Raw genomic sequence first — 13,431 nt, 5'->3', positions numbered from 1 at the left:
ATTAAAATTCGAAAATTTTTTCTAAAGCCTCCAGGGGACTTCGTTTTCGCACGAAAAAATTTTATGTGCCCTTATTGCATCCGGACCCACAATTTAGCTATTATGTTAAAATTTAATTTTGTTATCAGCAAATTTTACAGTTCCATTTTTGATGGAAAATTAATTTTTTTTAGTTGAAAATTTATCTTTTTGGTAGAATATTCATTTGTTTTGTTGAAAATAAAAATGTTTAGTTGAAACTTCGTTTTTTGTTCAAAATTATTTTTTTACGGTAAATTTAACTATTCCATTTCTGGTAAAAAAAAAATTTTATTTGAAAATTCAACTATGCCGTTGAAAACTTATGTACTTTCTTTTGTATTTTTTGATAAAATATTATTCTTTTTATTAGTAAATTCATGTTTTTGGTTGAAAACTGAACTATTTTGTTTTAAATTTTTTGGCAAAATAAATATTTTTAACTGAAAATTTCACCTACTATTTAGGTTACACTACTATGTTTAGTTGAAAATGTATTTTGTAGTGAAATATTCATTTCTTTCGTTGAAAATTGGACTATTTTATTGAGACTTTAATTATTTTATCTGAAAATTTAACTATTTTATTCAAACTTCAAACCTTTTATCAGAAAATTTAACTGTTTTTATTGTTCATTTTCATTTGGAAGTTTACTTTTTTTGCTGAAAATTCACTTCTTTACTTGAAGATTTAATAATGTTTGAACATGTTCATCTTTTTGGTTGAAAATTGTACGATTTCACTTTTGCTTCGAAATTTATTTTTATTAGTTGAAAGTTCAACTATTCGGTGAAAAATAGAGAAAGTTATAAAAACCCGTACTTTGAACTATACAATGTAAACTTTTAGTATTAATTTATATAAAAAAAAGAATTTTTCATTTATTCAATTTGAATCATCACTAAAAATTTCGTTCGTAAGCTCTCCTATTTGTGGAATTCCCGGTCAGAAATTTAATTTTAAAAACCAAAGTCTGGAGAGGAATTAAACTAGTTTTCTAAAAAAAACTGCGTAAACATTTCACAATACTATCATTTATTCTTATACTACAATATTATCAGAAATTAACAGATCACACATATACAAAAAAAATACTATTTAATGTGACAAATTAATTAGAGTCTGGCATTAAATGCAAAAAAGTGCACTTGAATCACAAAAAAGCTCATCTCAAAGTCATACTCTTAACGAGTTGAAATTCTTCATAAAACCTGCGATCACAATTCTAATGATCAAATTCTCTTCTTTACAGATGAATAATATTTTTGATATCAATTGTAACTGAATTATTTTCTTTGTGCAAATTACAATTGCAGAATATTAATTACGAAAATTGAAATCTAAATCTATCAACTGTTTTTTTTTAATAAAAATTATTGAAAATTTCAGCAAAAATTGTATGAAAAGATTTATCCTTTAATCTTTTCTCTAATCAATGGAGACGGAAATTTACAAACTCTTAAAATCTTTAGTTTCATAAATGCTTTCTGCTTCTTTTTCGGACTTTCTTTACATTTTCCGAATTATTTTTTCAAAATTGTATTTTGTATTTTCCCATTTTTGGATAGGACATTCAAATTTCTTTTAAAATTTTGCTGCCAATTTAATCAAAAACGAAACAACAATATATTTAAACACTACATCTGCAGCAACACATTCGTGCGAGCTAAATAACAATATTATTAATTGCACAAACTTTCCATTGCCATTTTTTCTAGAGGAAAAATTATTGATAAAATAGCAGAGAGAATTTTATTAAAAACACGTTTACTTTTTTTTACCATTTTTTCCTTTAATTAGGCGAAAACTAGTTGCATCGAAGATCCGCGAAAATTCCAAATTATTAACTGAAAGAAATCTTTTTTATACAAATTAATTTAAAAAAAAAAATTAATTTTTTCTTGCATAGTTCAACTTTCAGAAATATTAGACTATTTGTTAATGAAAGAACATTTCAATGTACTTCTTTTTCAAAAACTTTCAAAAAAATGAAACTTTAAACCAAAAAACTCATCTTTTTTCCAAAAGAGGAGAATTTTCAACTAAAAAAGATCAATCTTAACAAAATGGATAAGTTACATCTTCAGTTAAAAAGTTAATTTCATAAACATTACACTATTTTTTAATAAAAGAACATTTCAATACACTTCTTTTGATAAATCGTTTTTTTTTTTACAAAGTATAGTTTAATTTTCAACAAAAATGAAATCATTCAATTTACAACCAAAAAGATAAATTTTTTAAACAGGAAGATTAATTTTCTACTGGAAAAGCAAATTTTCTACGAAACACATCACTTTTCAACTAAATAATTGAAGTTTCAACTAAAAAAAATAAAATAAAAAAAATGCATCAAAATTGTTAAATTTACAAATTAAAAAAATAATTGAAACCAAAAATTGAATAGTACAATTTTCAATAAAAAATGGAATAATCAAATTTTCAAGATAAAAAAATTGCATTTTCAGCATAATAGTTCAATTTTTCATGAAAGAAATAAATTAAAGCTAAAAAAGAAAAAATTTTCAAACAAAAATAAAGTTAAATTTTCAGATAAAAAAAATCGGATTTTTAAACAAAATAATCATTTTCAATTTAAAAGATGAATTTTAAACTCAAAAATGGAAGTTAAATTTTCAGATAAAAATTTGAATTCGCAGCAAAATAGTTCCATTTTTAATGAAAGAAATGAATGTTTAAAAAATGAAAAAATGTTAACCAAATATGGAATAGTCAAATTTTCAGAAAAAAATTAATTTTCTAACAAAATAGTTTAATTCCCAACTGAACAAGATAACATTTTTTACCAGAAAAAAGAAAAATTGCCAACCAAACAAGAAAGAGTCAAATTTTCAGACAAAAAAATTGAATTTCTTGACAAACAAATAATTTTTAAATTTAAAAGATAAATTTTCAACTTGAAAAAAGAATAGGTAAATTATTAGATAAAAATTGTTCAAAAGAATAAAACACTTTCCCAGAAAAAAAATGAATTTATAGCTAAAGAAGAAACATTTTTAATCAAAAACGAATTTTTTTAAAAAAATAGTTCAATTTTCACCCAAATTAATTTTCTTCCAAAAATGAAGTTTCAACCGAAAAAATTCCTTTCCAACCAAAAAAAATTAATTTCTAAACAAAAAGAATAATTTTCTAGCAAATAGCCGAATTTTAGGCTAAGAAAATACATTTTTCAACAGATAATGTAAGTACTTAAGTTTTCAATTTAAAAAAAAAACGAATTTTCAACAAAATAGTTAAATTTTCAATAAAATACATTAATTTTTAACTAAATGGTTGATTTTTTAACTAAAAAATACAAATTTGGACCAAAAATCGAGTAATCAAAATTTTAGTTCATAAATTGTCGAGAAAAAAACAATGAATTTTCACCAAAATATTAAAATTTTCATCCAAAAATATGAATTTTCAATCTTATATGTTACAGTTGATAATTCAACTCAAAAACTGTGTTTATTGCAAACCATTGAACTCAACCAGAAACGTCGAATTGTCATCAAATTACTTAATTTTAAAAATAAAAAAGATCAATTTTCAAAATAAAATAATTAATTTGCAGCCAGAAAATTAATTTTCATCCGAGAAAAAAAAAATTTTCAACGAAATGCGAACATTTTTTAAACAAAGATAAATATCTTGACCCGATAAAATAAATTTTTAACGCAGTATTTCAACTTTCAACCATTTAGTGAAATTTTTAACCAAAAAAGATTAAATTTTTCAATCAAAAACAGTTGAATTTGAACAACAAGAAATGTTCAGCTAAAAAAAAAACAATGTCAAACCCAATTATTGAATTTTCATGCGAAAAAATACGATTTTCCTAAAAAACTGTTGGACTTTAAATCCAAAAATATATTTTATAGTTTTCTCTATAAAAATGAGAAAACTTTAGCAATATTTTTTTAATTCAGAACTAAGCAAGAAAAACTGAGTTACTTAAAACTTTGTTCTATAAATAAACTTACCATTTTTATTACGAATTTGTAATAAAAGACATTTTTCTTGTATCCAATTTTTATTTTCGCGGCACTGTGACCATTTCGATTTCAGCAACAATTTTTTTTCTCGCCATAAACAAAAAAAAAAGTAAAAATTCTCGATAACGGATATAAAAATATCACTCTACATCTATATTACAATTTGAGTTTTTTCAAAGTGTGCGACCATTTTCCAAATACTGAACAGCCCAGAAAGCACCACGGAGATATTGAGAAATCGAATCAATCCGCAAATTTCAAATAAATAAAAAATAAATGCACGTTTATTCAATACCGCTAACTAAATGAAACAAAAGTAAAAATTTTAAAAATTTCTTTTTCCAGTACAAAATCTAGATACTGAAAATCGATCCAGGAGAAGAGCTTTTTGATTCTCTCAAAAACAATCTCATATCTACCATGTAAAAGAATGAAGATTTTATTTAAATCAAAAAAGTTCAAAGTGCAGTTCAAAGGTTCAAAAACCTTTGACCCCGATAAAATTCGCAGTCATCTCGAGTTTTTCGAGATATGAAAAAATCCCTGGTATTCTCGAGCTGCTTACACTTTTTTCTGATTAATACTATGGTCCTTCAACCAGGCGAAACCTCCCTACAGTGGAAAAAAGATGAATTTTTAACAAAATACTTGAATTTTCAACAACAAAATTAAATTTTTAACATAATAGTTGGATTTAAAAAAAATAATAATAAAATTTTTAACATAATAGTTGGTTTTTCAACCTAAAAAGATAAATTGAAACAAAAAAATGTCATAGTTTATATTTTAATAAAAAAAAAGATGAAATTTATACAAAAAAAAATTTCTTTTCAACAAAAAAATAATTTTCCACGAAACTGATGCATTTTTACCGCAAAAAATGAAGGTTTAAACAAAGAAATTAATTTTTTTCCAAAGAAGGAGAATTTTCAACTAAAAACATCAATCTTTAAAAAAATAGAAGTTACATTTTCAGTTAAAAAATTAATTTTACAATAAAAAAAAAGACTTCCACAATTTTTAACATTTCCCCAAGTAGTTGAATTTTCAATTAAAAAAGATTAATTTTCGAAAAAATAGTTAAACTTTCAACCAAAGAGATGATTTTTTAACTAAAAATATAAGAATAGGAATAATTTGTGACCAAAAAGTTGCATTTTTATTTAAAAAAAAAAAATGATTAAAATCAAACTATGAATTTTCAAACCAAAATTTCTACAAATAAAATTGAATTTTCCAAAAAAAAAAAAAAAAAAAAAAGATTTTTAAAACAAAATTGTTGAATTCTCTACCAAATAGATTCATTTTAATCAAATAAAAAAAAAAGCTGAATTTTTTACTGAAAATATAATTTACAACAAAAGGATGAATTTTAAAATAAAATTTTGAATCTTTCATCTTGGATCGTTAAATTTCTCAACTAAGAAAAATTATTTTGCATCCAAATTTTTGAATGTTCAACTAAAAAAGAAAAAATGTTCAAACAAAAAAGAAATTTCCAATTAAAAAATTAATTTTCAACGAGAGAAAAAAAAACAAATTTTCAAGAATAGTTAAACATTCAGATAAAAAAAATTTATTTTCTAAAAAAATACTTACTTTTTTAACATAATAGTTGGTTTTTCGACCTAAAAAGATAAATTCCCAACAAAAATGTGTCATAGTTTATATTTCAATAAAAAAAAGATTAAACTTATACCAAAAAATTTTCTTAACTAAAAAGACAAATTATCTGTAAAAAAATTTAATTTTCAAACAAAAAATTAATTTTCCACGAAACTGATGCATTTTTACACAAAAAAAAATTAAAATTTAAACCAAGAAACTGACATTTTTTTCAAAAAAGGAGATTTTTCAACTAAAAAAGATCAATCTTAAAAAAATGGAAGTTACATTTTCAGTTAAAAAATTAATTTTACAATAAAGCAAAAAAAGGCTTTTCCACAATTTTTCACTATTCCTCAAGTAGTTGAATTTTCAATTTAAAAATATTGATTTTCAACAAAATAATTAAACTTTCAACTAGAGATGAATTTTCAACTAAAAATATAAATCTTTAACAAAAACGATTTATTAACAAAGAGATTAAACCAAGCCTTTAAAAAAGTAGTTGAATACTCAAGAAAATAAAAATAATTTTTAACAAAAAAGTTGCAGTTTTACTTTAAAAAAATTATATTCCTACTAAAGCATAGGAATTTTTAAATCAAAAAGAAAAATGTGCATAAAAAATAGTTGGAGGTGCGGTTAAAAATATTTCAGTTGACTTTTCAAGATCAAACTATGAATTTTCAAACCAAAAATAAGTTACTACGAATAAAATTGATTAAAAAAAATATATTTTTTAACAAAGTTTTTAAATTCTCTACCAAATAATAAAAAATTAAATGTCTCTTAAAACAGATGTATTTTTTTTTTAATAACAATTTAAACTAAAAGGCTGAATTTTCAACTAAAATGATAAATCTTTGAACTTGAATAGTAGAATTTTAAACCAAGAAAGACGATTTTGCAACCGAATTTATAAATTTACACTAAAAAATTTTAAAAATTTCAATCAAAAAAGAAATAGTCAAATATCAGTTAATAAATTAATGTTCAAAGAGGAGAAAAAAAGAATTTTTAACCCGAAACGGAATCATTGAATTTTCAGATAAAAGAAATTGAATTTTCTAACAAATTTGTTTAATTATCAACTAAAAAATAAAACAATTTTAACAAAAAATAGAGTAAATAAATTTTCAATTGAAAAATTAATTTTCTACAAAAAAAGCGAATTGGATTTTCATTTTAAAAATGACATTTATTTTCAAGTAGATGAATTTTTAAATAAAAAAGAGAAAATTTCAACAACAAAAATAGTTGAATTTGTTGTTAAAAAAGACTTCAGTTGACTTTTCATGATCAAAATATGAATTTTCAAATACGAAATAAGTTTTTACGAAAAAATTAAATTTTTGATACAAAAAGACGAATTTCTAACAACAAAAATGACTTTTAAACAAATTGCTGAATTATTTACCAAATAGATGCATTTTTATCCAAAAGAGATTAAATTTCTCTTAAAAGAGATGATTTTTTTTAGAAATAATAATTCCAACAACAAAAAGTCGCATTTTCTTCTAAAAAAGATTCCAGTTGACTTTTCAAGATCAAAGTATACATTTTTTAACAAAGAATAAGTTTCTACGAAAAAAAATTGCATTTTTAATCCAAAAAGACGAATTTTTTCAACCAAAACAGATGAATTTTTAACAAAATTGTTAAATTATCTACCAAATAGTAGCATTTATATCATAGGAAAATAAAATTGCTCTTAAAACAGATAAATTTTGTATTTAAAAAGATAAATTTATTTAAAAAGCAGAAATTTCAACCAAAAATATGATTTCTCAACTAAATGGTCGAATTTTCAACCAAAAAGTTGCAGTTTTCTCAAAGAGACCAAAATTTAAAAAACAGTCGAATTTTCAACAGAACAGTTTCATTTTTATTTAAAAAGGATCAAAATTCTTCTAAAACAGATGAAATTAAAAAAAAAGTTTACAAAAACAAGAATTGTAAACAATAAGTTAATTTTCTGCTAAATAATCGAATTTTTTAAACAAAAAGTAATGTCTTTTAGCAAGATTCTCAAATTTGCAACCAACCATTTGGATTTTTGTCCAAGAAAATTGAAAAATCTACTAAAACCGGTGAATTTTTTAATCAAAAAGAAAAATTCTCAAAAGAAAAGTTGAATTTTCGTCCAAAAAGATTACAGTTAACTTTTCAACACGGACTGAAAAATATTAACTTTTAAATCAAAAAGCCAAATTTTCAGACCAAAATATTGCTTCGCCGAAAAAATAATTCAGTTGACTTATCATTAAAAAAATATGGAAAAAAAAGTTAAATTTTCAACCAAAAACGATATCGTTTTAAGAAAATTGTTGAATTCAAACCAAATAAAATGAATTTGAAATCTAAAATAAAATTGATTAACATAATTTAAGTGCGGCCCCAAATTTTGAATTCAAAATACCAATTTAATATAAAATAATTAATTAAATATAATTAATAGTTAAGAAAATACTCGTGCTAATAAATAAAAATAAAAATAAATTATTTTCATTTTATTTTTCCTCTTAATTAATAATTATCCACTGTAAAAAGGTCAGCCCTAGATTATTCCAGACAACTAGAAAATCTCCAATTGTCATCGATCCTTTGAAATGTTGACAATTACATTGCTCACATTGAACGGACACACACACATACACACACTAATCTTGAGATAAATAATATTTTCTCCCTTTCTCTCGGTAAAAGAAAATTGCGTTTTTACTGTCAAATATATACAAACGCAACAATCTTCAATAAAATTTTCTACCTGTAAAAAGTACATTCCACAAAAATCACATTTCCAGACTTTGAAAGCTACCTAGAAGTAGAAACTATTCTGAATAATTTCTCCCAAATTTCAAGGCGTCTACTAACATCCTGAAAAAAAATCCCTCGAAGTTCCAGGTTTTTTTTTTTTAAATATATATAAAAATTTTTTTCAGTATTTTGGTTTTTTTTAAACAATCGAATACAAATTCGCGAATTTATTATAAATAATGTTGTACTCGGTCCCTGAAAATATCTAAATATGTAAAAATATTATTCATGTGTAAACAAGAATAACTGTTTTGTTTTTTCATTTGTGAAAGTACATTTATTAAATGGTAAATAATTTTTTTATGGTGAAAACTTCTAGGGATTCAATTAATTTGTTTCATTTCGAAAGCTTTAAAAAATTGAATGTATTAATATTTTTTATCAAAAATGGAATAACAAATACAAATTTACAAGAATAAAAAACTGAAACATGAAATTTCCAGTAAAAAAAAATTTCTAACAATAAGAATTATTTTAAAGGAAATTGTAAAATTTTTAACAAAAGACTTTTAAATGAAACACAGTTGAAATCAACAAAAACGATGAATTTTCAGCTGGAATTGAATTTTCAACTAAGAACAATTTTTTAGGCAACAGAAAACCAAAAAATTCAACCAGAAATTTGAATTTTCAATTTAATAAATTAATTATCACCTACAAATGACACACTTTCAATAAAAAATTTGAAAGTTGAATTTTCAGCTGAGAAAAGTTATATATTTAATTAAAAAGGTGAGTTTTCAACTAAAATAATATAATATTTAAGTAGATTACTTAAATCTTCAGTTAAAAAAAAAGAAAAATTGAAACAAAAAAAAACAAATTTTCAAAAAGATTAACTTTGCAACCGCAATAAATTGATAATTGACATTTCAATAAAAAAATTGAATTGTAAATCAAACACAATTAAATTCAAACAAAACGAGAAAGTTTCAGCAAGAATTGAGTTTTTAATTACGAAAAATTCGAATATAAATTTACAAACAAAAATTGAATAGTTCAATTTCTAGTTTAAAAAATATATATATTTATTTCTACCATAAAAAAAGAATTTTTAAGAAAATAGTTAAATCTTCAACTAAGACCTTGAATTTCGAACCAAAAACTTAATTTTTAGTTTAAATTTTTACCCAAAAAGATGAATCGTCGACAAAAAATGTAATATTCGATATTTTAGCTAAAAAAAACATTTGAATTTTAAATCAAACATACTAGAAATCAACCAAAACTATAAATTTTCAGCAAGAATTGAATTTTTAACTAAGAATAATTTTTTAGTCAACAGAGAAAAAAAAATCAACCATAAATTTGAATTTTCGAGCAAAAAAAAACTTGATTTTCAACTAAAAAAACTTCCACTTTCAACCAAAAATTTGAAAATTAAATTTTAATTTTAAATTTAGAATTTTAAGTTAAATAATTTTTTTTAATGAATCTTCAATGAAATAGTTTAACTTTCAGCCGAAGAGAATAATTTTTTAAATTTTTAGTTAAATTTTCAATCAATAAATTTGAATTTTAAATCAAATTTAAATTCGAAAAAAAAACGAGGAATGCAGAACACGAATTAAGTTTTAAACTAAGAAAAAATTTTTTGTAAAAAAAATCAAAAAAATCTAACGAAACATTTAAATAATTGAAGCAAAAAAAATTATTTTCAACGCCTAAAGTGAATTATTTTGACTAAAAAGGACGAACTTTCAACTAAAAAAGATCAATTTACAAGCAAAAATTGAATAGTTAAATTTCTAATTAAAAAAAATGTATTTCTAAAAAAACAAAAAAAGAATTTTCAAGAAAATAATCCAATTTTCAACTGAAAATATTAATATTTAATATTGCAGCTGAAAAAATTTTAATTTTAAATCAAACACACTCGAAACCAACCAAAACGACAAATTTTCAGAAAGAATTGAATTTTTAACTAAGAACAATTTTTAGTCAGAGAAAAAAAATTTGAATTTTCAAGCAAAAAAAATTTATCCGAAAAATTTTAATTTTTAATTTAACACAGTTAAATTTAATCAAAACCACGAACCCGTAAGATTAATTTTTACTAAAAAGGCCGAATTTTCAACAAAATATGTCAAGTTTAAACTAAAAAAGATAAATTTTAATCAAAAATTGAAAAGTTAGATTTTCAGTAAAAAAATTAATATTCAAACAAAGAGATGAATTTTCAACCGAAGACAATATTTCATTAAAATGATGAATCTTTATTCAAAAACGTGTATTTTTAGTAAATTTTTACGACAAAAAAATATGAACTCTCCACGAAAAAATTAATAGTAGATATTTCAATTTAAAAAAATGGAATTTTATATCAAACCCAGTTAAATTTGAACAAAACAAAGAAATTTCAACAAGAATTAAATTTTCAACTAAGAAAAATTTGTTAGTCAAAAGAGCAGAAATTTTCGACCAAACATTTGAATTTTTAAGTAAGAAAATAAAATAATTTTCAATCCATAGGGTTAATTTTTCACTAAAAATTACGAATTTTCAACAAGTATATGATTTTTCAACTAAAAAAGATGAATTTTGTAGTTTAAAAAATTAATATTTAAACAAAGAGATGAATTTTTAATCAAAACAATGGAATAATCAACTAGATTAGTTAAATTTTCTGTTAGAAAAAAATCCTCAACGATATAGTTCAATTTTCAAGAAAAAAATTAATTTACAAGCAAAAAAAACGAATTTCTAACCAATCAATTTAATTTTGAAGCAAAAGAAGAAAATTATTTTCTCACTCATTCTTACAATTGTTTTCTTAATGAAAAAATTAATAGTTGACATTTCAACAACAAAAAAAGAATTGAATTTTAAATCAAACACAGTTAAATTCGAACAAATCGAAGAAATTTCAACAAGAATTGAATTTTTAATTTGAAAAAATTTGTTAGTCAAGAGCAAAAATTTTCAACTGAACATTTTTAATGGTAAATTACAAATTTCCGACAAATATGTGAATTTTCAATTAAAATGGATGAATTTTTCAGTTAAAAAAAATTAATATTTACACAGAAAGATGAATTTCCAATTAAAACCATGGATTATTCAACTAGATTAGTTAAATTTTCAGTTAAAAAAAAATGTCACAACGATTTAGTACAATTTAAAAGTGAAAAAACTAATTTTCAAACAAAAACAAAAAAAAAACTTGCTGAATCTTCAACCAACAAAATTATTATTTAAAAAAAGAGTTTAATTTTCAACGAATTGGTTAAATTTTCAATTCAAAAAATATGAATTCTAAAAAGAAAAATATAATAGTTGAGATTTCAACCCACAAAAATTTGAATTTTATATAAAAACCCGTTGAAATTCAACAAAAACGATGAATTTTGAAGCAATAATAAAATAATTTCCAACCGAAGAAAAGCGATTTTTCAAATACTGAAAGCCAGTAATACAAAGCTACTTTAAAAAATGAAAAACATTGTTATTTAACTTTCTGTTATAATTTAAACCAAATATATACAAGCCCCCAAAAAAATTCCCTGGCATTTCAAGGTTTTTCCAACAATATAAATAATCATTCCCTGAAAATTGCAGGTTTTCCAGCCGAGTAGACACCCTGATATAAATAATAATAATTTACATGACAAATCTGTGTAGCAAACTTGTAAAACTAAATTGCTCAAATTCAAGCAACTCCATTTACGTATCTGAATGATTCAAATAATTAATTGATGGCATACGAAAATAAAAGGCAAACGGTCTATCAAACAAAATAGAAAACTTTCAACAAGATTTCTTACTTCCTAGCGACAATATTCTGTTCAACAGATAACACGAATCGCGATAAAAATTCTGCAAACTCGTTGTAACTGCAAAAATATGCGCTGTATTGAGCAAAAATTACATGTACAAAATACAGCGAAGACTTAAGTATAATACGATTCTCGCGTTCTTTCAGAAACAACATCTCTACACACTTCTAGAGAATCCAAAGATATTCAAGAATCAAATTCAAAAGATAAATCGAAATTTCTCCAATTTTAAATTGAGTCAAAAAAAAGTGCATTTACAATCCCGGCAATAAAAAACAAAAAAAAAACACAAATTTCTTTGATAATAATTTGTTAAACTTAGGGTCTTTAGATCTCTAGCTTCGCTCGAGAGGCTACAATTAACCAAAGCTTTTTTTTTCTCACAAATTCAGTCACTTTCGCACAAGTCTCGAGTCGAGTCGATCGAGACAAGCTGCGGATTTCCTTGAGAGGAAAATTAGATTTTTGAAGATATAATTAGAAAATATAGAGTTAAGAAGCTTTTAACTCTCGGTCGGCATTCGCTAAAGTTAGGGCTCCCACGAGGGCGACGAGACTGCGATCCAGCCATGTTATTGGATTTGGATAGAGAAGACCTCCTTCATAGAATCCCAGGTGACCACCGTGAGCCAGTTCGACGTACAAAACACTCGGATGACTAGCTGCAATTCAGAACATTTTTTTGTTTTGTTAGAAACATGCAAAATGCTTAAAACGCTTTAAAATCTTCAAGAACCTCAATTTTGTTTACAAATTTATGGAATTTTTTTAATTATTTTAAAATCTTCTAAACAATTTTTTATATCACTCCACTTTTTGGTTGAGAATTCTTAAATTTTATTGAAAATTCATCTTTTTTTGTAATAAATTAATCATTTTGTTTAGAAATTCATCTTTTTTATTTGAAAATTTCAATTTATGATTCAGAGTTCTTGAATTTTGTTCAAAATTTGTTTTTTCGGTAAAAAAATGCATCTGTATCTTTTTTTTCTTTCTTCAAAATTTAACTTTTTTTTTGTTAGGAAAATCCAAAATTGCTTAAAAAGTTTCAAAATTTGATTTTAAAATCTTCAAGAACCTCAATTTTGTTTACAAATTTATGGAATTTTTTAAATTTGTTATTTTTTTTATTATTTTAAAATCTTCTAAACAATTTATTATATCATTCCACTTTTTAGTTGAAAATTCTTAAATTTTATTGAAAATTCGTCTTT

At 22.9% G+C, this 13,431-nt stretch overlaps 1 protein-coding gene across 1 annotated transcript in view; it reads right to left on the bottom strand.

The window, feature by feature from the left end:
• Positions 1 to 12,265: 12,265 nt before the first annotated feature.
• Positions 12,266 to 13,431, bottom strand: part of LOC117167029 (abhydrolase domain-containing protein 2) — a 59,887-nt gene continuing 58,721 nt past the window's right edge. The window contains exon 7 of the mRNA XM_033351585.1: positions 12,266 to 12,879. Within this exon, the coding sequence (XP_033207476.1) occupies positions 12,710 to 12,879 (170 nt within the window). The 3' untranslated portion in view covers positions 12,266 to 12,709. The remainder of the gene's footprint in view (positions 12,880 to 13,431) is intronic.

This window comes from Belonocnema kinseyi, chromosome 2, assembly GCF_010883055.1.
Source record: "Belonocnema kinseyi isolate 2016_QV_RU_SX_M_011 chromosome 2, B_treatae_v1, whole genome shotgun sequence".
NCBI classification, from domain to species: domain Eukaryota; kingdom Metazoa; phylum Arthropoda; class Insecta; order Hymenoptera; family Cynipidae; genus Belonocnema; species Belonocnema kinseyi.
The sequence above is the reverse complement of the archived record's forward strand: the minus strand, read 5'-3'. Positions and strand labels throughout refer to the sequence as shown.